At 41.7% G+C, this 26,028-nt stretch overlaps 1 protein-coding gene across 1 annotated transcript; it reads left to right on the forward strand.

Annotated features, from left to right (window-relative positions):
• Window positions 1-1,496: 1,496 nt before the first annotated feature.
• On the forward strand, window positions 1,497-17,822 carry snx18a (sorting nexin 18a). Its single transcript, XM_061672091.1, has 2 exons — window positions 1,497-3,341; window positions 15,533-17,822. The coding sequence occupies exons 1-2, from the start codon at window positions 1,922-1,924 to the stop codon at window positions 15,784-15,786; spliced, it is 1,674 nt and encodes a 557-aa protein (XP_061528075.1). The 5' UTR covers window positions 1,497-1,921; the 3' UTR covers window positions 15,787-17,822.
• The last annotated feature ends 8,206 nt before the right edge of the window (window positions 17,823-26,028 follow it).

Below are 26,028 nucleotides of genomic sequence, written 5' to 3' on the forward strand. Positions count from 1 at the left end.
TCAACCAATTTTCATGTATGTATTATCCAAAATCTTGGATTTAAAATACCAACATTGTTTGTTGTTATTCGTGTAGTATTTTTATATAATAGAAATATAATATAATATAATAATAATAATAATAAATGATACATGGGAAGAATTGTAACTTATTACTGTAACAAAGAATATATATGTCACGTAATATATGTTATTGCATGCACGCAATAATGGATAAATAAAAGTAGCGAGCGGCATGTCGATTATTGTAACAAAGTAAAAGTATCGATTCTTCTTCACGTAAAAATATTGTTAATTCAAACTACTCTCACGTACAATTTATCCAAAATGTTACTTGAGTAAATGTAACCGAGTAAATGCAGCGTGTTAATACCCAAGTACTGTACTAGAAAAAGTTGCTTTGGTAAAATATTGGACCTTTAAAAAAAAACATGGACCTAATATAACTATTTTATCGCACACACGGACAATGTAATACATAGCTAGTACATTTAAGTGTAGTGTGAGAATGATCTGATATACAGTACATAAAGAATTGAAACATACCAAGGTATCTGATCTGCTGTGAACTTTGACATAATACATTACGCAACACATGCATGAAAGAAGACTACACCGAAAGTACTTTGAGAGACAGTTTGAATTCCATGTCTGGTTGCTTGTTAATATGTAGCCCTTGGCAGTACAGTACACAGAAAAAGATGGGCTAAGCAAATTATGTGTTTGTCAGATTCACACAAAAATGAAGTTGATACTAACAGTGTTTGCGCAAGCCCATGTTTTGTCATTTAGTCACTTAGTTCTGTTTCGAGTTTTTGTTTTGTTTTTTGTTTTTAGGTACATAATAAAAGACATTAAAATGCATTATGTTTGAGCATACAAATGTATGGCCAGGAAGCGCATTTAATCCAAGTCTGAAAAAATTGAATCCACAAATGCTCACAATGTATAATATTAATCAATTGTTTGAACATTCTATCATATGTTCCCACCCTTGCGTCAGAGCAACATATTCACTTACTTTCATCCCTCATCACATAAAAACCTATCTGGACTAAATTAGCATGACAAAAGGAGCACAAATCACCCACTCGGAACCAACACAGCAATTACACAATATTTTCCTAATTATAAAATAGGTTTAAGAAATAAGAAAATAATTGTGTTTGTGAATTGTGTTGAGTTGCATATTACATCTGTCTGTCTGGCTGTCTCTCTCCACCTATCTGGGAACATTAAACTACAAATCGCAAAATCACAGTTAGCCACAAGATGGCAGTGGCTATCTGAGCTAAACCACTACTCGAGCCCTTTAAACGCCTTTGTCCCGTCATTATAAGTGGCTTATTTGACCATTTATGTTAACGACATAATTTTGTCCTCCACCTTTAATCTTCATATAAAAGTCTTTCATATGATCACGCTATGTTTGACGCTGATTGACATCATGTAAGCGTTTCATTAACTTCAACAACTGATTGTTGCTGTCTCGTGAGTTGGGGAGGGCGACATTACAGCTCCGCCTTCGACAAGCCATCCTGGCCGACTTGCTGTCGCTGAGCAGCAGCAGCAGCAGCAGCAGCAGCAGCTCCGCCTTCGACTAGCCATCCTGGCCGACTTGCTGTTGCTGAGCAGCAGCAGCAGGCTGCAGGCGGTGTCCGAGGAGGAGTGGAGGCAGTTCGGAGGTGAGAAGCGGGAGACAAAAAACGTCTTTAGGGCAACCTCAAGGGGAATACAGGTCGTTTTGGGAAGCGTGAATACGGGCTTGTAGGGAGTTAGTGGATGGCTGCGAGGGGGAGCTAGCTGGGACTGCCCGCCGCGCTGCTCTCTTAACCCCCACCCCACCCCCGGGGCCCCCGGCCAGGCGCTCGGAACTCAGCCCGACGCCCCCTCTTGCTCGTCGCCCCGCTTCATTCCGAGCATGGCGGCGCTCCTCCGGGCCCGGGCCATTTACGACTTCAACTCGGAGAACCCCGGCGAGGTGTCGCTGCGCGAGAACGAGATAATAAGTTTGCACAGCGAGCAGGACATCGAGGGCTGGCTGGAGGGCACGAACAGTAAAGGCGAGAGGGGCCTCTTCCCCGCGTCCTACGTGGAGGTCCTTCGGGGGGACAATAACAACACGTCCGGAGACACGTACCCCGAGTCCCGCTACGCTAACGTGCCATCCACAGGGAGGGTGGACAATGCATTCCCACCCCCCGCACAGCAGCAACAGATCTACCAGCAAGCCAGCGACGATGACTGGGATGACGACTGGGATGACAGTTCCACTGTGGGGGACGAACCGGGCACCGTGGGAAGCCGTTACCGGGACTTCGAGGGCAACGGGGCGGCCATCTACAGGGTGTCTACATCCTCTATGGCAAGAGGACATCATCCCAAGAGCTCGGCGACAGTCAGCCGGAACCTGAATCGGTTCTCAACTTTCGTTAAGTCCGGAGGTGAGGCCTTCGTGCTGGGCGAGGCGGCGGGTTTCGTGAAGGACGGGGATAAGATTTGCGTGGTGATGGGCCAGCACGGTCCAGAGTGGCAGGAGAACCCGTACCCGTTCACCTGCACCATAGACGACCCTACCAAGCAGACCAAGTTCAAAGGGATGAAGAGCTACATGTCGTATAAGCTGACGCCCACTCACACCGAGGAGCAGGTGAACCGGCGCTACAAGCACTTCGACTGGCTGTACGCACGCCTGGTGGAGAAGTTCCCCGTCATCTCGGTGCCCCACATCCCCGAGAAGCAGGCCACGGGGCGCTTCGAGGAGGACTTCATCTCCAAGAGGCGGAAGGGCCTCATCTGGTGGATGAACCATATGACCAGCCACCCAGTCCTGGCGCGCTGCGACGTCTTCCAGCACTTCCTCACCTGCAGCACCACAGATGAGAAGGCCTGGAAAATGGGTAAAAGGAAGGCAGAGAAGGACGAGATGGTGGGCGCCAACTTCTTCCTCACCATTAGCACGCCGCCAGCGCCGCTCGACTTCCAGGAGGTGGAGAGCAAGATTGACGGCTTCAAGGCCTTCACCAAGAGGATGGACGACGGCGCCCTGCAGCTCAACGCCACCGCCGGCGAGTTTGCGCGCAAGCAAATGGGCGGCTTCCGGAAGGAGTACCACAAGATGGGCGTGTCCTTCAAAGTCCTCAGCCAAGCCTTCGAGATGGACCAGCAGGTCTACTCGGCCGGACTCAACCAGGCGCTCTCCTTCACGGGCGACGCATTTCAATCCATTGGGGACTATTTCGCAGAGCAGCCCAACAAGGATCTGGACCCCATCATGGACCTGTTAGCGCTATATCAAGGACACCTGGCCAACTACCCGGACATCATCCATGTCCAGAAAGGTAACCCACTTCAGATCAGCAGGCAAACGACATGGTCCATGTCAAATGTTAATTTTAGTATACAGTAGGCCGATAAAAAACATACGGCAGGGCGCAAATCTTTGACACACCTGTCCTAGAACAAAAACCTTTGCTTTCATGTATGTCAATGATCAGTCCATTTGCATTGACCACAAAGGTCTCTTAGTTCGTCGGGACCTCAGTTAGCATTTGCTTTGACAGCAACTTCAAAAGGAGGAAATGACATCCTACTGTATAAAAGAGAAAGTCTGCCTTTATGAAGTTAGAAATGCCCAGTTTTGAGTAGCAAAGCAAATTTACTTATATAGCGCCTTTCATACACAAGGTAACTCACTGTGCTTTACATGATTAAAACCATTTAAAAACAAAGAAAAAAACAGCTTAAACATTTAAAACAAAGAGAAAAAAATAAAATAAAAATACAATTAAAACAGCGTACAGTGCAAGAAATATAATTTTAAAGTGGAAATGCTCTTAAAAAGCATGAGGAAAAAATAATTTTTAACCTAGACTTAAAACATTCACACTTGGGGCTGACGTCACTTCTGTTGGCAACTTATTCCATTTGTGTGCAGCATAATATCTAAATGCTGCGTCACTATGTTTGCTTTGGACTCTGTGCTCAACTATTAGACCCGAGTCTGGCGATATCAGAGCCCTACTGGGTTTATATCCCATTAGCATTTCTTTCATGTATTCAGGACCTAAACGTTTAGTGATCTATAGACCAGTAGCAGAACTTTAAAATCTATTCTAAAGCTGACTGAAAGCCAGTGAAAAGACTTTAGAATTGGAGTAATATGCTCTGGCCTCTTTGTTCTGGTCAGAATCCGAGCTGCAGCTGTTTAATGCTCTTTTTGGGGAGTCCAGTCAGAAGACCATTGCAATAGTCAAGTCTACTTGAGATAAAAGCGTGGATGAGCTTCTCCTGGTCTGCTTGACACATGCAAGCCTTCACTTTGGATATGTTCTTCAGATGGTAGAAGGCACCTTTAGTAATTGATTTGATATGACTGTTGAAAATCAGAACACCAAGGTTCCGACTTGGTCTTTGGTTTTTAAAGCGAGTGACTCCAGGTATTTACTAACAGCAATCCTCTTTTCTTTATTGCCAAAAACAATTTTCGCAGTTATGTTGTGGTTTAATTGAAGAACATTTTGGTTCATCCAGTTATTTATCTGTTTTAGACAGTGACACAACACCGCAATTGAACTGTAGTCATCTGGAGACACTGCTTCATATAACTGTGTGTCATCTGCATAGCTGTGATAGTCAAAATTAAAGTTCTGAAGAATTTGACCCAAGGGCAGAGTATACAGACTGAACAGGGTTCGGTTGCAAAGCGGTGCCAAATTTACGGCAACTTTCCATGGGAAGTTGGTGAATTTTGGAAATATTAAGTGTAATTAAATGGAAAGGGATCATATTCAAGCATAAATATCAACATTTTGTTTTGCCCAAAGCACAAATCCATGCAAAATAATACAGTTCAAATTGACTACAGATTTATTTTTAAGTAGAACTTTATCAAAGTTGAAATATGTCATTGAACAACAAAAAAAAATTAACGTAGATTTAAATATTACACCACGCCCTGACCCAACCCATTAAAAAACTCTGTTTAACAAATTAGTACAAATTTGCTGGCTGGGGAACATTCAAAAACCTCTTCCAGTACACATTGGGGTGAGACAGTTTCATAGAATGCATGAGCAAAATTTCTCTGGCAAGGTTCATCCATAAAGTCAAAGGATATTTTCGTTATTATGCTAAAAATATTTTCCCAAACAAATTTTACGTTCCCTATTAAGAGCCAACCTTCAATTTGATAAATTCCTGATGTAGTCCCCTTAATACCCATGGAAAGTTTCTGACGTAGAAAATTCCAAGAATTTTGCAGCCCTACATTTGAGGGATATTTAATGGACTTCAGCTGCCAGTAACCCTAAACAGGTTAAGCAGTACAGTAAACGTTGCTATGATCTTTCCTTGGTTTCTTAAGCAGGGTACTGTACACACATACTGATAATCAGATCTAGTTTGTGCCCGATAACTCCGCCTTTTTGGTTTTGAGGCGAATACTGATGTCAATGTCATAGTGGAGATCTGCGTGGACCAACAGTGCCTCTGCTGTTTGCAGCCGATTACTTCACTGCATTTTGACTAAATTGCTTTGTCATGATTAATCGACGACGAATTTCTTACGAGATTTTCGACGAATTGCATAGGCCAAGGAAGAAGTTGGTAGCATTTAGTCTATGACAACCAGCCAGCACGTCTACTGAGAGATTCTGCGGCATTGGCTTCATTCAGCAAATGCAAGAGTTGTGGCAGGACAACTGCACATTTCCACCGTCACTTGAGTGGGAACTAAACCAACACTGCCTGCATGGAAATCAGGCGAATGAACCACTACACCATAAGTGACTAGATATTAAATTATAGATGAGTAGTTGGATTCATAATGATTGGCAGCATGGAACTGGCGCTGGTGTTGAGTGTGCCAAATGATGTCTTGTCTGTTGGCTATAATGAGCCAAATGTTTTTTGTTTTTGGTAGTTTTCACAATGAAGACATAATAGCAGAAGTTTGTGGTTGTTTTCCAGTGACATGCTCCAATCATTGGACAGAAAGTTGGTCGAGGTCACCATACCACATGAACCGAACCCCCTGATTGTTCTCACTATGTGGTCATGTGGTGAGAAGCAACATTGTTAGGCAATGACACAATGACATACAGTCGTTGCATTTGCCAAGGAGGAAGTACATGGTGCTGCTTGTAATAAAGCCACACTTGCTTCCTTCTGAGTGAAAAGGAGGCCTTACTAACAAAACAAAAAATACTTCGACCTTATTAAGTATGTGACAACCTGTTTTTGCAACGTGGTTAATGTGCTTCAACATATTTACTTCTTGTAGCCGTCTACTGAGCACCATGGAGAAAGCGCCATGTTGAACACGAGCCTAAGACAAGATAAGAGGATAATGGGAATTAATCCTTTTGATGCCATGTTCCATCCAAGCCTCACTAAATATGAATACCACGGTTGCATGAAAAAATTGCTTTAATGTTCTCACGGGCCGTGCTTGTGTGTGTTTTCTTAGGGCAGTGATTCCCAGCCAGTGCGCTGTGGCACATTAGTGTGCCGTGGGAAATTATCAAATTTCACTTAATTGGTCAAAATATGCGGCATGTTGGCCGACTGGTTGTTGTTTCGTTGGGTGGAACGTTGGGCAACTGGTTATCACAACTGCCTCACAGTCCTGAGGACCCGGGTTCAATCCCGGGCCCCGCCTGTGTGGAGTTTGCATGTTCTCCCCGTGCCTGCGTGGGTTTTCTCCGGGCACTCCGGTTTCCTCCCACATCCCAAATAACACGCATTAATTGGAGACTCTAAATTGCCCGTAGGTGTGAATGTGAGTGCGGATGGTTGTTTGTTTCTATGTGCCCTGCGATTGGCTGGCAACAAGTTCAGGGTGTACCCCGCCTCCTGCCCGATGACAGCTGGGATAGGCTCCAGCACGCCCGCGACCCTAGTGAGGAGAAGCGGCTCAGAAAATGGATGGATGGATGGTCAAAATATTATTTATTTCTAACAAATAATGCATCTTTGTTCATTTATCTATGTCAGCGGCATATAAAGACAGACAGAACAAATAAATGCTCTTCTATTAGATGGCAGAAAGTGTATAATTGACTTATGTATTCAATTTTAGTGACATTTTTGTTTGTTGGTGTGCCGTGAAGATTTTTCAAATGTAAAATATGTGGCTTGGCTCAATAATGGTTGGGAATCACTGTGTTAGGGTACTCAGACTTTCCCCCAAAAAATTGATGACTCCACATTTTCTGTAGGCATGAATGGTTGTAATAGGCTTTGACTTTGCTTACCAAAAATGGTCATGCATTACGTTAGCAGGCGGTTAGTGTTATGCATGAACATTCCAAAGTAATGTTGTTGACTGTCCGATTTGACACTGGGTCCCATTGACTCCATAATAACCAGCTCTGAGTGCCATCATTTATATCGTCAGCTGACCTCACACAGGTGACTCAGTCCTCCATGCTGACTGCTACAATCTCGTGTCTAATATCCCCGGGGTCATCGTCATGACAAGATACCTAACAGCAAGAAATAAAAGTGACAGCCAGAGGCCTTTTTCAAATCTATAACCCAAATTATGTTTGCTGATTCTTGGTCAAAAGATGATGTGTTTCTAGCATGTTTATTCATTTATGTGGTGTTTATTCTATGACCACATGAGCTTCCTGGCTGTGTTCCCTGCAGAATTATTTTCTCGTGAAAGAACATTGACATTTTCACCACGTGTAGTCGGAAACGGAAATTAAAGCCACACCAGACAATGTGTTGCAACGTTTGTGGCTTTTTGTTTTGAGCAGGAAAAAAGTAGGCCTGTTGAACATCACAATTGATCTTGACCTCTGCAGCAACTACATTAGCCATTAGCCTGAGGGTCGGCTAGCTCACACGTGACGTGATGTTGGTCCTATTAATCCTTTAGAAGCATTTTCATTTATTTTAGAGAACTTGGTGGTTGTTTGAAACTGAAAAGGATCAAAACTGTAAATTTGGTTATTTTATGTGACAATGATGACAACCCGGACAATGCAAAAATCCAAAAACAGTTACTTAGAACCATGTCTCTTAGAATGTTCATCTTTGAATATGGAGAGCATCACAGAGAAACTGTGGGGTTCACTTGAGCATAAAATCGGAATTGGGTACTTGAACCAGCAGTGTAAATCCAGCCCAAGTTTGAATCTTGCAAACTACTATAAATCTAGTTTAGAAGTGCAACAATTAACCGATTAATCAACTAATCGATTATCAAATTGATTGACAACCTATTTTGATAATCGAAAAATCATTTGGAGACATTGTTTAATTTGAAATTGTTGAAATCCTCAGAATTCCAGCCTCTCTCACCAGTAAATATTCTCGTATATCTGTAGTGCTCTATGAAAGCAGACTGATGATCTTTGTGTTTAATCAAAATAATACATTTGCATACGTCTTTATGCTTTGAAAAAAAAAAAAAAAAAAATCAGCATTTTTGCCTTTTTTCTGACATGTTACGGACCAAACAAGTGACTTACTGAGTCATAATCAATGCATGTTTGTGAATTTCTCTGCACTTACAATTTGCAATAATGTCCTGTTTTTGAATAAAAGGGTGGAAATTATAGTTTAAATCCGATTAATCAATTAATCTAAAAACAAATAACTGACAGATTAAAATAATTGTTAGTTGTAGCCCTAACCTGCTTTAAATTATTCAGAATATGTAAAAGTCCTTTTCTTGTTCTTCTTGTTCCATATCTGCCCGCAGTGCTTTTTGGAAGGACAAACTATTGACTTTGGTGGAGTGCTTCCATCCATCAATTTTCTTCCGCTTATCCGAGGTCGGGTCGCGGGGTCAGTAGCTATAGCAGGGACGCCCAGACTTCCCTCTCCCCCGTCACTTCATCCAGCTCTTCTGGGGGGATCCCGAGGCATTCCCAGGCCAGCGGGGAGACATAGTCTCTCCAGCATGTCCTGGGTCTTCCCCGGGGTCTCCTCCCGGTGGGACGTTCCCAGAACACCGCACCATGGAGGCGTCCAGAAGGCATCCTAATCAGATGCCTGAGCCACCTCATCTGGCTCCTCTCAATGCGGAGGAGCAGCGGCTCTACTCCGAGCGCCTCCCGGATGACCGAGCTTCTCACCCTATCTCTAAGGGAGAGTCCGGACACCCTGCAGTGGAAACTCATTTCGGCTGCTTGTGTCCGGGATCTTGTTCTTTCAGTCACAACCCACAGCTCGTAACCATAGATGAGGGTAGAAACGTAAATCGACTGGTAAATTGAGTGCTTCGCCTTGCGCTTTAGCTCCTTCTTCACCACAACGGACCAATACAAAGTCCGCTGCACCGATCCGCCGGTCGATCTCCCGTTCCATTCTTCCCTCACTCGTAAACAAGCCTCCAAGATACTTGAACTCCTCCACTTGGGGCAGGATCTCATCCCCGACCTGGAGAGGGCACTTCACCCTTTTCCAACTGAAGACCATGGTCTCAGATTTGGAGGTGCTGATTTCCATCCCAACTGCTGCACCTCCCATAGGAATGCCAGTGCTTATTAGCAGTTAAGATAAAAATAATAATGGTTTGACCACTTATGAACCTTAAAAGTGTTTAAACTGTGCAAACAAGAGATTGAGATTTGGGATTATAGTAGGCCAGCTACAATAACATTAAATGGGGTCAGATAAAGTGTCCCAACTACATTTGATTATTGAATTGATTAATTGATGAGCTAAATCACAAAAAAATCTTGTCTGCAGCTGTCAAATATGCCGTGGTGCGCTAATGGCTGAGTGTGGTGATGAGATGGGGATTGTTGCTCAGGTCGCACGCTCGCCAAATTGAGTGTTATGTAAACAGGGATTATGTAAAATCTGTGCCACCGGCGCATACGCCCCTGAAAGGGATCTCCTAGGAGGCATTTAGCTGGCCATACAGTAAAACAGCTGTCAATGGACAACTGTCAGTGGCCAAGAAACTCTGAAAGTATAGCTTTGTATCTATTGTGAGCATTTTGATAATAACATTTCAATGAACACAATAACAGCTAATTTTGAATGACCTTTGAAAGACCTCTTTTTCTGATGCGCATAATATATGTTTAGGCCTGTCACAATAAAAACAAATTTAAGACGAGATATTTTTCCAAAAACTATGATAAAATCATTGTTGTTTTTATGCCTCTGAAATCATGAAAAATAAGGCCCACCCTGAAGCTGCAAAACTGTGTGGTTGGTCCGCTGAAGGCGCTGCTGGAGGCCAGCCCTTCACCTGTAATCAAATATACATTCTGTAATCAACTACTGACTGAATAACGTGTGCCGCTGAGGTTATGCTTAATAATAATTGGGGACAAACACACACAAGAGCTCAGAGCAAGGCACTGACGTTTTAAACAACGTTGCCGCGCTGGAACGAGCTGTTAAGGTCTTTAGCTCCTTAGCTAGCTAGCGTGTTAGCTTTTGGGCTAGCTTGTTAGCTCACAGGCTATCCAGTTAGCTTGCGGGCTAGCGAACCTAATAAACAGTTAACTTTCCCTTAAGTGTCTCTGTTGTGTGCTACACGCTGTACATGGAGCAAGGTTGTGGAGTATTGGAAGGAGGCAACTTCGGCGTTCTACGAGCCCACTAGCGGCTAATGACACAGCCATCCAACTCTCTGTAGGTGTGAGCCGGGTGCCGGCTAACCACAACAATGCAAATTTATCAAGTTCAGAAAAACTATCGTTCATACTTATTTTTATTAAATAAAACAATAAGTCAATACAGTAATTGTCCGACAGCCCTACATATGTTTCACCAAAGTGTCAAACCCTCGAAGTGTAGCACCAACTACCAGTGAGGAGGACTTACTGAATGTCATATTTTTTGCCTTGAGTATCGGTGGCTAGTATCAGCAGCCTTCACCTTTACGAATACTCGAGTACATCAGTTTGTCGCCCCGACACCAATACCTAGTATTGGTGCATGCCTATCTCTAGTCGTGACTATTCCAACTGCATCAAAGACCTCCTGTAATAAAATGGATGACGACAAAAAGGCTGGTGAGTTATAAGTAAGCCATGAGTATGCCATTATTTTTACATGCCAAAAAGCTTTGGGTAAACGATTGTTCGCTCACCTCTCAATAGGATCACTCAAAATCCAGAAGGCCAATTTTCACCCAACTTGGTGTAAGAGTATAGCTCAAGCCATTGAAGAAAGCTTTGAAAATATGTAGAAGAATGTGTAGAATATGTAGTAGAATTGTTTTTTTTTTGTTTTTTTTTACACATTGAATTTGGGTGAGATGGTGTTGGATTTATCTCACCAAACATTATAATGAATAAACACAAAAGGAATGAAGACATTGGTCATTTTACTCATGAGGAGGGCGCATGGGAGATTGTTCAGGTTACAGCCTCTCAACACGCTCTAAACAATCTCCCCCGTCGCTCCTACATTTATTTGAAAATAGGAGGGTTCTACAAGACATAATGTTCTAAGCATTAAGACACAACACAAAACATAGGACCAGACGACACCTGTCCCGTCCCCGACCACATCCGATCACGTCCTTGGTCAAGGCGCCCTTCCATCAAATGTTGCTGAGTCATCATCTTGAAGGCGAGACATCTTTCTATCTAAATATTGTCCATAATACTAATGCAAGCTACTAATGCAAAATACTAATGCAAGCTAAGCAAATAAATGATAACTACTAAAATATATCTAACAGATGGACTATGATAATTCACGCCAATTGAGCTGCTGTTGCAGTTTTTTTTTTTTTGGGTTAGGGTTCAACCGCTAGTTAACAACAACTTAAACTCCTTGCATGGCCTTTAAGAAATACCCATCCAGCCATTTCCTATACTGCAAATTCTAAACAGGGTTGTTGTGGGTAAACTGGAGCCTATCCTAGCTGACTTTGGGCATCAATCATTCACAAATTTACAACTATGGACACTTTACAGTCTTCAGTGATCATACAGTAACAGTTAGACTTTACACTGATCTGATCGTTATCGGCCGATAATTAGCATTTAATGCTGATCGGTTTTAATGTCATAATTCGCTGATCCGATCAATCACGTCACAATGATTGGCTCAGCAAAAGACATTTTCTCCACGTCGCCGGCGTGTACAGTATATTTGAGTCCAAAAGGTAGTTTATTTTTAGCCTTCTCGCGTGTCTTTTGACATAGTACTGAAAATATCTGACCACAAATAAATTTATATATAAAAAAAACAAAAACAAAAACCGGTGTGGGACAGACAAGTCTTTCACGATTGCACCATGTCAGACTACTGCAATAAAATTTTGTATTCCAATACCACCGCATCCGGGGTTTTACGATCACTGGGCTTCGTCTTGTCAACTAAAACGCGACCAGGTATACTCGTTACCATGGGGATGACAACAATAATGGATCGGGCCGTGTGTTTGTCAGAACAAAATGGGGGAAAACGTGGTGGTGGTCACCGGTGCTCGGGAGAGAACTTTCATTCAAGGATTGCTTGAGGTATGTTCATGTACCTTTAATACGATACGGCTTGCAAGCAGGCAACAAAACGTTATGTATCCTAGCAAGCTAGTGCTAGCACTAACGGTTGTAAGCGAACATGCAGGCGTTCTGTCGAATCATGCTCTAAAGTTTTGGGGGGTGTGAAGTAATTTAATTACAGTAATTTAGCACCCATTATTTCTGTCATGTTGTAATGTTGGTTTGACCTGACTGATTAGAATACATGATCTGACTTAGAGCAGTGATTTCCAACATTTATGGAGCCAAGGCACACATTTTACAATTGAAAAATCTCACGGCACACCAACAAACAGAAATGTCACAAAAAGTGGACACAGTAATTTCTGTATCTACTTCATGCCATCTAATAAAAGACCATTCATTTGTTCTGTCTGTCACTATGCCTCACTGGCATAAAAGGATGATCAAATATTTTTTTTATTGTAAATATATATTTTTGGAGCAATTAAGTACATATATATACAGTAAATGAACAAGTCATTTAAGTAAACACATTGCTCCATCTTGTGATTGGATCGGTGATCGGTTGTCGTTTTTTAAACTCACTGATCGGTCCCAACGGTGATCGGTCCCAAAAATCCTGATCGTGTAAAGCCTAGTAACAGTCTACATAAAGGCCACTTGCAAGAATCAAACTCCGAACCTCAGAACTGTGATGTAGACTTACTAACCATTCTGCATTTTATATTCTGAAATGTTCTTTTCGCCACCAATTTCTTTACATCAAATCCCTAAATGTTTTTGCCTTTTAACATAGATGAGGTTATCTTGTCGAATGTGTCTTTTATTTTTCTCAAGCTGTTGTGTACCAGTGGCATAGATCATGGAAAGAACCGCAGAATTGTCATTGTATTCCCAGCAAAGAAGATAAAAGAACTTCCGAAGTGTCCAATCAGATTGCTTGGATGTCATTGCCCCAATGCCGCTTACAGCCACCTGTCACAATTCGATGATCTCTTAGCATTCATTATGAAATTTCTAAGGAGAGGAGGGACAAAGGAAATAAATATTTGCTTTCTTTTTCCCAAAAAAAATCAAGTTTTCAATTTCATTGTTTTCAGACCGTTTGAGAATTATTACTCTGATTTGCTGTTGTGTTTTAATAAACAAAAACTCCCCCCCCCCCCCCCCCCTTCAAAAAAAACATTAAAAATAAGAAGAAAATGAGCATGCATATGCAATTTGTGAGGGGGAAAAAGGAATTTCAGGAAGATTTTAGGATTTCCTTTAATAAAGAGAAGTGACTTCTAGTTTAAACTAGATTTTTGGAGGACATTCTAAGATTTAATTGAGTTTGAAAATAATGCCTCTTTGTTGTTGACTGCTTAGTTTGGCCAACAGGATGGCCTACACACAGCTATGTGTGTGTGTGCGAGAGTGTGTGTGTGTTTTAAAGTAAGTGTCTCCACTTTGGTTTTAGTGTGAAAATTCGAGGTTGCAGCATCATGTCTCAATCTGCTCAAACCGCAGGAACTCGTCACTCGTGCGCAAAGCTTCCCGCTGGTGTGGAAAAAGATTTCTATCCGTTTGATTTGGCATGTGGACGGTAATCGTCTGAGGGATGACATCATGATTCAAATTGAACTATGTTGTCATTCCAGGGTCCATGCTGATGTTTTGCCATTGAAATAGCCGCTGACCTTGGCGGTTGGAGAACATTTCCTTAAATGGTGCTTTCAAAATCCTCTCGTGTGTAAAGCCCCCAAAGTGCACACGCACACACGCGCACACACACACACAAGTTCTGTTTTAGTTAGCAAAGTGTGTGTGTGTAAAGTTGGAAATTAACTTCCTGACTTTAGCAGCAAAAAACAGAAAGTGTATGAAGTTTGTTCTTTGGTTAAAGTGAGGAACTTTTGTTAAAAATTAAGAACCTGTGGGCTGTTTCCCCCTCACCACCCAGCTATTAAAAAAAAAAAAAAACAGACATTTCGTCATGCCTCTAATAGACACTGTGCATCAATTAGTCATTATCCATTTAAGACAAATAAATGCCTAACCCATATAAATGCCAATTAGTACATTGAAAAAAACTGCTTATCCCAATGTGAAGCCTGGTGCTAACCAAAACAGCAGTACGTGAAGCAGTCACTTAGATTAATTAAAAGCCTCTTTCAAACACAACCCAATAAATAAATGCAGCGTGCTACTATTGGTTGAAATCTGGTAACAACATTTGTGTGGTCAACCGTTTTTCTCTCGACAGCTAAGTATAAATAAAACCGACTCAGGCTTTGCTCACAAAAACTGCACTTAAACAAATATTAAACATTCAGCACAGAGGTATAAAAAGTTATTTACCTACTAAAGAGGCCAAAAAAAAAAAAATCTCTCAAATTTGACACACCACAGAAGTGTTTTAAAAAAGCCTGCTAAATTTTAATGCATTTAAAAAATAAAAATAAAAAATAAACATCACAATGTATGTAAAATAAGGCTCTGAAATCATTAAAAATACAGCCCGCCCTTAAGCTGATTTTGTGGGCCTGTCTGCTGAAGGCGGTGGAGATGAGCCCTTCACCTGTCCATCAAATACGTTCGCTGTAGTCAGCTACTAGCTGAATAACATGTGCTGCTGCGGTTATGGTTAATAAACAATTAACTTGCCCACATGTGTTATGTGGGGACTAACTCACACAACAACTTCAAGCGAGGTGCTGATGTTTTAAAGAACGTCGCCGCAGTCGAGCAAGCTGTCAGTCTTTAGCTCCTTAGCTCATTAAATCAGGGGCTAGTGAACGTGATAAACAGTTAACTTTCCCTTAAGCGTTTCTGTTGCGTGGATCGAGCAGCGCATGGAGCATGGTTGTGGAGTACTGGACGGAGCCAACGTCGGTCCGCTGGCAATCCAAGAACCCACTAGCAGCTCATAAGTATTAGCCTCGCAGCTAGTTGCAGGACACTTCGCAGTGGAGCCATCCAACTTGGCACACAACTCACAAATTTATCTCGCCCGAAAAAAACTATCGTGTCCATTTTATTTATCGAACAATAAGTCAATATAATAATTATCATGACAGGCTCGTTGACAATCATACGATGTTTTGTGTGCGCAGGCGCCCTGACTAAAGTGAAGGAGAGCCAGCGTCACGTGGAGGAGGGCAAGATGGAGGCGGCGCAGGCGGAGGGCATCACGGACCGCTGTAACATCATCTCGTGCGCCACACTGGCCGAGATCCAGCACTTCCACCAGATCCGCGTGCGCGACTTCCGGGCGCAGATGCAGCACTTCCTAACGCAGCAGATGGCGTTCTTCCACAAGATCACTGCCACGCTGGAGGAGGCGCTGCACAAGTACGACAACGCGTAGTCCGCTACGAGTGTCGACGTGACGCTATTGACTGTAAAGGCCAGATGGTGGCACTACTGAGCGTGCCATCTCAGAGGGACTTCCAATGCTGGGAGGACCAATGTGTTTCGTCAAAGCAGGGGTGTCCAAAGCGCAGCTGAGGCCCGCCGTCCATTTTTTTTTGCAGCCCGGAGTATATCCTAAAAATAACATTTGACATGGCCAGGAAAGTTGTTTAAAAAAACAAAACAAAACAAAACAAAACGTGTGATGATGCCCCCGACAACTACTATGACTACCACTATAATTAATTACTATTACTACTATTATCATTGGCATGAGTGCTTTTCGAGATACACAAAGCAACTACAGTGGTATCTTGACTTAGAAGTTTAAATCGTTGCGTGGAATGTAGAATGTAAAGATTTAAACAATTATTGAATAACGATTTCATGCCTTAATTCAATGGACCATTGTGCTGAGCCTTCTGATGTGTGTGCATTGGCCATCAGCGGGCAGTATAATACATCCATAAAACATGTAGATTTGATGATGGAACACAAAGAAGACCATCGCAACTAAGCTGCATTTTTCGCAACGTTGGCGTTGGGCGGAATCTTTCCATCTCCAGAACACACCACTTTTCAGGAAACCCCCCAAAAATGGCATTTTAGTTATTTGTTGTTGCCATAAATGCAACGGCAAAGAGAGCGAGCCGTTTTCTAGGCTTAAGATTGGTCAATAATTTGTTAAAAATATTTTATATTTTGGTTCGCTACACAAAGCAAAAACAAAATTGACCAAACGATGGCTCGTATCTAGAAAAAATGTGGAGGGTATGGCACATGAAAGTAAAAAATACCACTATTGACGACAAAATAGTAACAACATTCTCTTCATGATGCCCTGTTGAATAAAGAGAGTCAGTTTCAGGAGAAAAAAACATGATTTATTTCACATTCTGCTCTGTCAAGGATCAATTTGTGAACATATCACTTAAATTTTTAAAAGTTACTTGAGAATCATTTGTCAGCTGACTACAGATTGCTCTTGCGTGCAGGGGCAGATCTATTCTAGTGGGATACAGGGCTGTGGGCCACCCCAAAATCCTGAAAAAAACCATTGTACTACTTATTACCTAAATAGAAAGCGTGATGTAGTAGTTTTCAAAATAACTATAATATATATAAAACAATATATTTTATCTTAATGGATTGGTCTTAGCATGTGTAATAAATTAGAATTAAAGGATGTCAAAGTGGCCTTGCATGCTAGTTTTTTTTCTTTATGCAGCCTCAGAGGACATAGTTTGGACACCCCTGACTTAATGCAACTTTTAGGCCTTCTGTTTAAGTAATCGGCATCGGTTTGGCGCACAGGAAGTGATCATGATATAATTTTACTTCTTTGTTTTTCAGCCTTATTACGTCATTTTTAAACGGACTATTAACGCTAACACAGACAAAAGCGTTTCCTCTCGCTGTGCCTTCTCCTTTTGTTACTAAAGCTTTATATACTGTAAATGTTGAAATTCCATTTGTTTGTACAAAAAGAATTTGTGAAAACACCACAGTTGTTTGAATGGATATCAGGATGTTTTATTTACTGCATGTGCAAGAGCATCTCAATAAATTATATTATGGCCTTTTGAATTGATTTCAGTAGTTCAATTAAAAAAATGAAACTCAAAGATTCACAATAGGCAGAATGAAATAATTTATGATTTTAAAGTTTTATTATATTGATGATTAGAGTTTAGACCCAACAAAAACACCATATTTACCATCTAACAAGTATGAAATACATGTAATATTACACAAATCTGTATGGAATATACGTATGAATTGGCCTTCGGAAAAGTATTTTTTTATATTTAATTAATCTGTTCAGTTTTTTAACTCAATGCTGAAATAAAACAAACTTTTCTGCATCAAATCTGACATTTTTGGTGTTTTAAAAATGTTAAAGCGGTCGAAGGAATGCTTTTGTTGAACACTGAGGGCTCCTCGTCTGATGTAGTCACATTTGTTGTGCTAACACACACGATATTGGTTGCATCACAATGGAAGTCAAGAAATAAATCCCTCTTTAACAGGAAAGTACTCGTTTTGTGTCTATTATATTAAGTGATCCATCCAACTTTCCATTTTATATAGCGCTATTTTTATAAACGTATGCGTGCTAAGCAAGATTTTTCCCAATCAAAACGCAGTCGTTTTTCACAAAATTTTTCACGATCGAAATTCAGCCCGCCAATTTGGCTAGTGGGAGTCGCGGTGCTCACCTGCAGTTGGCGGGTTCGCGGCTGTTAATATCGAGCCCTGACGAATAATATGATTACAGTATAGCGAACTTGGCCAGCTGGATTCACCCACATTTATCAGCGATGCTGATATCCGTTCCATTCATCAAAAACAATGTGAGTTGTAACAATTTAGAGTTTCATCTGCAGTGCCGTGCATACACTGCAGATTGCTTTTCTCCCCTTTCGAATGTGCACAACTGCAATTTGCATTCGCGTGCTATGGTCGGCCTGGTGGTTTTATACCACAGGCATGGAGCATTGCATTTTAAAAACGTCGACTGAGACAGCCACTTGTATGTTTCTTCTTCTGTTTCAAGTGGAGTTCTTGTAGGTCGAAATGGCAAGATTTTTCGGTCAATGTAACGGAGTTCAAGGAGTATTTCTTCTTAACAACATTCAAAAGTAAAAGTATGTTGCAGTAAAACCACACTGACATGTAAAATGTGTTCCAAAAATTACTTAAGTATTGATGTAACAGAGTAAATGTAGCACGTTACTAGCCACTTCTGGTGGGAGGACACTGGAGTGCGCGGAGATAAACCCACACAAGTATGGGGAGAACATGCAAAACTTCAGTCCAACATGCCGTTTTAAAAATCAAATGTGCTGCTTGAGCACAAATGTTCTCCCACCACTGGGTTACAGTGTCGTTAAAGACCAGTGTAGACAGCAAAAGTGCTGCAAAGGGGGACGCTAGCCTCCATGCCACGTCAGTGTTTTCCGGCTCAGCCCTCAGATGTGCTGATGGCGCCCAGGTGGGACACGTGGGTCGTGTTAAGTGTGTAAGGGGGGGAAGGGGCATGTAGTGGACAGGAAGAGGTCACCAACAGCTACACAAATACAACTCGACAGGACAGGTACGTTATACTACTTACTCTTATACTACGGGGAAACACAAACAACTAATAAACAATAACTTAATGTCATTTAGTGTGTACAAGAGAATAATTTGTTTGTTTTTTCACCAGGCGAATGTTGCGGGTGCTCTTTTCATGGGTCCTCCATAACTTGAATGATGTTGTGGTCGAGCGTGCGGGGAAAAATAGAGCGGTTGGAGAGTTATTCTTGGACACGTTTTGATTCAATAAATTCTGATTCGGGACTCATTTTTTCATTGGGATTCGCGAGTCAATTTTAATCACCCGATTTGTTCGTAGCACCGGTGCTGACCCATTACGACAATGTACTTAAAAAAATACAGTGGAACCTCGATAAAACAGACCCCGATATAATGGATATTAGATCAAACGGACGGTCGGGACTGAACAATGTGTCCAAAAATAATTTCTATCTGTCACTTAAACTGCCGTTGAAGTTTGTTAGTTCCAGAATTGTCCGCTGTCGTTTAGTGGCGCTGTGGTGCAATGCAGGCAGAGAAGTGGCCTGGTGTATTTTCGGGTCACAGATATACAAAATCAATATATCCGATTCCAAAAGACGTGTCTCCCGTGCCTACGTGGCGGCCATGTTGAATGTGGGGCATTGACATGGCGGCCATGTCATGATGGTTATATCTCTTGTCTATTGTGCTGTAGAACGCACGCAGAGAGAGAGAGGCATGGCAGCAGTGTTAACTCTGAGGAATACAACATGCTATTTTCAGTACAGTAACACAATTTTTGTCAAGCTGGTTGCCTTTGGCAATGAGTTTGGAACTAGGAAGCACACTAATTCCTCACAGCTCATGAAAGCGACTCGCCTACAATAAGTACTGTACATCAACAATGTCAAGATGACCAAGCACGTGGTGAGTTTGGATAAAATGTGAACCTTTCAAACATTTTCAAGCTTTTTTTAAAATATTTATTTACAATAACTTTGTACTGTACTGCACTGGGCGTTTTAGGCCATGAAAAAAAACCTACAGAACAATAATTTGGAACTGTATAGTAATATGGGTGCATGTGGCCTCCAAAAAAAAACAAAAAGTGCTTCAATGTAACAGACAATCCCCTATATTGGACAATCCCAACCCCGCGCCTATTAATCCGTTCTATCGAGCTTCTACTGTATATACTTTTTAATTCCCATTACATCCTGTCAGGTGGACGATGGAACTGACAACCTGTCTTCCTTTTCCAGTCCTCGTTTTCAGTGTGTATAAAGCGCACACATGCTGATCCCTCAGGCTTCTTGTTTCTCCTCAGTGTGCTGCCAACACCTTGGGAAATGGGTGCTCTTGTTTTGCGGCTTCTTTGGCTCCTGCAGGGCCTGAAGACATTTGTTTTAGAGACGCAATGCATGCTGGGACGTTTGCTCCCATCCATGTATTCCATTTGCAAACCGTCTTGCTTACATGCAAAGAGGTGTTTTTGTACACAGGTCGCAGAGTACTTGGATTACTATCTTTGTGTTTTACAGTAGTCTTACATTGTTGTCTCTGTTGGTTACTAGGGCTGCAGCTAGTGAATATCTTGGGAATTATTCCATCGAATTATCAAATTAAAAATAAGTTTGCATTATTAAACACAATAACATGAGCATGTGGGATGACAACATGCAAACGAACCCGGACCACCTCTCGTCTGCAAGACAGATGCGCTCACCACTAGTACTGCTCATGTATTTCATCCATCCATCCGTCCATTTTCTGAGCCGCTTCTCCTCACGAGGGTCGCGGGCGTGCTGGAGCCTATTCCAGCTAACATGGGGCAGGAGGCGGGCTACACCCTGAACTGGTAGCCAGCCAATCGCAGGGCACATACATACAAACAAACAAACAACCATTCACACTCACATCATGTATTTCAATTAGTGCAATTTCTAGTGTGTTAAAAATGCTTAAAATCACGTGATTTCATATCTTTGTATTCAAAATAAAACTTGTTGCTTTTATACTTTTAACGACAGTGAGTCTCAAAGTACGGTGCAGGCACTAGTGGTACACAAAAGTATTCTTGGGTACAGTTCAGTTGGATTTAAATTCTAAGTACAATATATTGGCATTTAATCTTTTAGAATGGTTTGGATTCAAACATTTTGGTCCAATTTTCTATTTAACGCTCACGTGCAATACATTGCAATTGATTCATTACGTATTTTTTTTTATTTTATTTGCTATACTGTATTGAAGCGCAGTATTATATGTTCAAATTGTGCATTATGTTACAGTGGCTTACATTAATATTACACTAATATTGATGAATATTATACTTTTTAAGTATCATTTTTCATGGGGGGCTCGAATCCAGGTTCCAGCGTTCTGTAAGGTGTTTGCATGTTCTCCCAGTGCTTGTGTAGGTTTTCTCCAAGTACTCCGGTTTCCTTTCACATTCCAAAAATATGCACGATAGGTTCATTAAAGACTTGAAAATTGTTCCTAGCTATGAATATGAATGTGAATGCTTGTTTGTCTATATGTGTGATGAGCTGGCAACCAGTCAAGGGTCTCGCCTGCAGTCAGCTGGGATAGTTTTCAGCTCTGCGACCCTAATGGGGACAAGCGCTATAGAAAATGGATGGATTGGGATATCCAATGTTTATCAGAGGATGTCCGGTGGGATGTAGTATGCTCGTCTCCAACCCTCCATTTCTTGATCTCATCTTTATTTGCCAAGTATGTCAAAAACACACAAGGAATTTGTCTCCGCCAGTTGGAGACAGAAAGCCACAGTACGGAGAGTCACTGACCAATGAAAGGTTACCAGTGGTACACATACGTACTTTCAACGTTGTGGACAATGACAGCGTCCTTATGCGCCGCCCGCCGCCGGTGTTTTAGCTAGCAAAGCGGTCTGGTCAACGTAGAGCGAAGACGAGCTAGACACGCCGCTTAGGTTTACCCTCGATAATAATAGCGAAACGAACGGGCAGTGACATATCCTCAAACCAAGCCAAAGTAAAAAAGAAATGCTGTTCTCGTAAGATGGAATGGCTGTCGGAGTATGTGCAAATAGGAGAAAAAGCGGTGAAACTGGACGAGATTTTCTGTCTTTTGAGCGAGAAAGACCTGGTCTGCAAAACGTGTTGCGAAGCCAAAGCAGCAAGCGAGTTTTCGGGAAGGTCAACAACAGATATGCAAATAGTGCAGTGGCTAGACTACTACAGTGAGTGCACGAATAATGTATAATTGGCCCGACAGAGATGTGACAGGAATCTCAAGACAAAATTGGCAGCATGTTACAATGGAATCGTAAGTTAAGTGTTTAAGAAGTTAATGGAAAGAAGTTGAGGTCTGGTAATGGCAGGAAAATTCTGATTCAAAGTGAAACAGACACCACACCACAAATAGCTGCAGCAACAGCACGCGTCACGACGTAGGCGTACATGTTGAAGAAGTACTTTTTGACCTTGACTCATCTCTCACTGCTGACTTTTTCAAGTCGTGCTGATGAGAACGTTTATTTCAAGCACTGCAAAAACTCAAGATCTTACCAACAATATTTGTCTTATTTCTTGTCAGATCTAATCTGATTACACTTAAAATGAAACTCATCACTTAAAAGGTCACTTGTTTTTTGACAATTTTCACTTGTTTCAAGTTCATTTTTAGTAAAAGTAATTGGAAAAAAATTGTCACTGGAGTAAGGCTTTTTTTTATTTTATTTTTTTATAAAAAGCGTAATCAGATCCGGTTTTGATCAGAAATAAAACAAATATTCTTGGTAAAAGTCTGAGTTTTTCCATTGAGGGGACATTATTCTGCCTACATACATTCTGCGCCACATACACACAGTGTCATGTGTAAACTGCTGCCTCTCATAAAATGTTTTAATTGCGTTTTAAGGGCGTTTTTCTTGCTTCGGCAAGTAAAAGGAAGTAGCTTGTCACGGCGCACACCCACGGGCGAGAGGATGAGTTACAGCCCGTTGGGTGACACGCTGGCCAAGCCTGCTGTTCTGCGCACACATGTTGGCAAGAGCCATCCCCCACCCCGCTGTTACGCATGCACTCGCTGGTGAGATCCAGCCTGCAGTTATGCACACACTCAACGGCAAGATCCTGCCTGTTCTTACACAAGAAAGTGTTTTAGATTGGGTGCCAGCGCATCTGTATGTCAGTTAAAGTGAATGTTATTTATCATCTTTCATGAAATACTGATAGATTTGTTAGCTGTTTGGAATAAACTAAAATCTGAGGAAAACCACAATTTCAAGTATCCCGAAGTATTCATTTCCATAAATATTACCAACATACAAATCCCTCAGAACATCAAATATCTCCTGACGCAAATGGAGTTTGCCCACTCGAGTTCTCAGTGCTCATATGTGCCCTGCGATTGGCTGAGGACCAGTCCAGGGCGTACACCACCTCTTGCCGAAGGTTAGCTGGGAAAATCTCCAGATCAACCACAAGGCTAATGCGGGCCAGCGCTATAGAACATGTGGATGGATGGATTTCTCTACATTCAATGGCTGGCACCGAGAAGCAGAACAGTAGCTAATCAGTGTCTCCACATCACTTCCTGTTGCACCCATGCTCTTTCCCCAAGAAAAACACTAGAACGGCAACAAAATCCCCCGTAATTTCTTCTCCGCGCCTCACTCAATCACAGCCCACTTATCCTGTCACACGAGCAGGATGTCACGGGTATGTCTTTATTGACTTCCCGCTGTGGATCCAAGTCCTGCATAACGCTAGGAAATTCCCTTGAGGGCCACCGCAAAATATTTCATCGCGCTTATTCCTCCGTGTCATGTTGCTATCCTGACAGCGGAAGTGACAACACTTTCTCTTATGAAGGGAAATGATTTGTTCGGGACGGTCGTGCCACATTTCAAGTGGAGGTGCGATTGTGGGAAAGCACCGAAATGTGTTCAGCAAGCTTAGGATTTGTTTTTTTCCTCACAGACATAACACTTCATGTTAGGCCTATTCATAGTGTATGCAAGCTAAGTGGACGGTCGCTTATCTTAGCATAGCATACATACCGTACATTGTGGGTAAAGTATGGCCCGTGTGTCACATATGGCCCCCTGCGTTCTTGAAGCTGGCCCACCAAGCATTACATCAGCAGAAGTCCTATAATATATGCTCATGTTTATTCATTTATCTCATTAAATGTGTTAATTTATCGTAATTAATCAAATAAAAAAAAAAGAGATAAAATGTTAATTATTGAAATTGTATTTAATTGTCATGATTTTATTAAATGATTTACATGATGATGTACATATTTTACAGACAGTACTACAGGGTTCTAGACATGACATTAAAAAAAAAAAAAAAAAAAAAAACAATTGTGCATGCGAAATACAAATTCAAGATACAGTGATGCATTGCAGAAAGCCGAAGCCTCAAAATCGACACGATTGAGCAGATCAAACAAAACATTTCAACAACAGCAAGCGACATTGTGGAGTGACCACCAGTGAGCGTCTACCCGGAACGCTAATTGTTAAAGATGCTGTCACCACATAACTTAAGATCATGTTAAATACTTATAGGAAATGCGCTTAGTCTCCACACTTAGGTCGTCCAGTGCTGCTGTTTTGGTTAGCAACGTGGTTCAAATGAACTCCGCAGTTTCAGCGTACTTAAGACCATTATGATTGGATTTTGTTTTCAATCGATGGTAGAGGAGTTAAGGTTGCAGCGTGGCCCGCAGTCCCACACTGGAATCTTCAGACTAAGTTTCACACAGACATTTTTGAGTTGGCTGGTGTGCCAAGCGCGTCATAACATTTGGCAAAAAAACGAACAGTGACCCAGAGGGAATGCAGTAAGAAGGGAGCGATATAAACTCTATAAACCATACGCATGCTTCTCCGGGCATCCACCAGCAGAATGTCGGCCACTTCCCATGACAGGTTTTTAAGAAAGACTAGACATACGAAAAGACCGCAACCAGGGTAACAAACAAGCAGAGACAACTTTTTTAGAGAATTAGTGGTGTCCCAATTCAGGGTTTGCATCCTTTGGAGGCTGTATAGGAAGCCCAGGTATATCGAAAGACTAATGTACAAATCATTAGCCTAATAGCATCATTTCATTTTGGAATGTTTTCCAAAAACAAGAAAACATAAACAAACGAGAGTCTAGAGTCGAGCATTCAACCTTTGCAGATTACCGTGACTGAAAATCTACACTGACTTAAACCATTTTTAGAAAGAAGATTGGTGTTTTTTTTTAATTGTTATTGTGACAGTAAGTTAAAATGACATAGGCCATTATGCTATTAGGCTAACAAAATGTAGCTTCTTTTCACATTTTTTTCCCACAGTCACCAATGTCCCAAGCTTCTCTGCTTGGGCTTTTACTCATTTTACCAAATATGTTGAACTTCATAATAGCTTGGAAGGAAACAAACTGATTTACAGTATGCATTTTTTCCACAATTTACGACAGTTCCTAGGTTTTTTAATAACATGTTGCTAAAATGCTTGCATCAAAACAACAAAGGATCAAGAAATGTAACACTAGAGTAAAACCTTCACTTTTCGCAGGGGTTTGGGACTGTGCCCTGCTGCTATTCGCAGAAAAAGCGTGTAAAATTAGCTGCAATTGACACCCGCCCTACGAGGAGTTTGTAATTGTGTATAGTTGCCACAGGATGGCAGCAAAGCACTTAAAACTGAGGACCGTAACTCACCAACACCATGCATGTACTACGTACACAATCGTGAACCCATGTTACAGATGTTTGTATTCAGTAGTTTAATTATTCAACATAAACAAACCACCTTCACATGAGGCTCAGCAATAGTGTTAGCTAGCATACTAGCCTAAATAACACACGAGCAATAACAGAGAGCCACAAATACTCCCCAGCGCCATCACGTTGACAACTTCACCAAGCATTCAAGTATTATCAGAAGTTCAGGCTAATATGTGCAACCAACAAAACTCAAGCAGCTCTGCTTACCTTTTGGCTTTAGCATGATAGCATGTTGCATCGCACCCGTTGGGATGTGGCCGTTTCGGCATGATCGTGCCACTGCACAATCGTGTTTCCACCAGTGTAGTCTGGTGGCCGGACTCTGGCTATCGCTTGAAAGAGGCTCTGGATCTTCACCCAT

Source organism: Phycodurus eques, chromosome 3 (assembly GCF_024500275.1).
Source record: "Phycodurus eques isolate BA_2022a chromosome 3, UOR_Pequ_1.1, whole genome shotgun sequence".
Taxonomy (NCBI): domain Eukaryota; kingdom Metazoa; phylum Chordata; class Actinopteri; order Syngnathiformes; family Syngnathidae; genus Phycodurus; species Phycodurus eques.

What these genes read in the sequence shown, in the direction of transcription:
- snx18a (XM_061672091.1), top strand. Translation starts at nt 1,922, where the DNA reads ATGGCGGCGCTCCTCCGGGCCCGGGCCATTTACGACTTCAACTCGGAG. An exon ending in CATCATCCATGTCCAGAAAG is followed by an intron (nt 3,342 to 15,532) that starts GTAACCCACTTC and finishes TTGTGTGCGCAG; the next exon opens with GCGCCCTGACTAAAGTGAAG.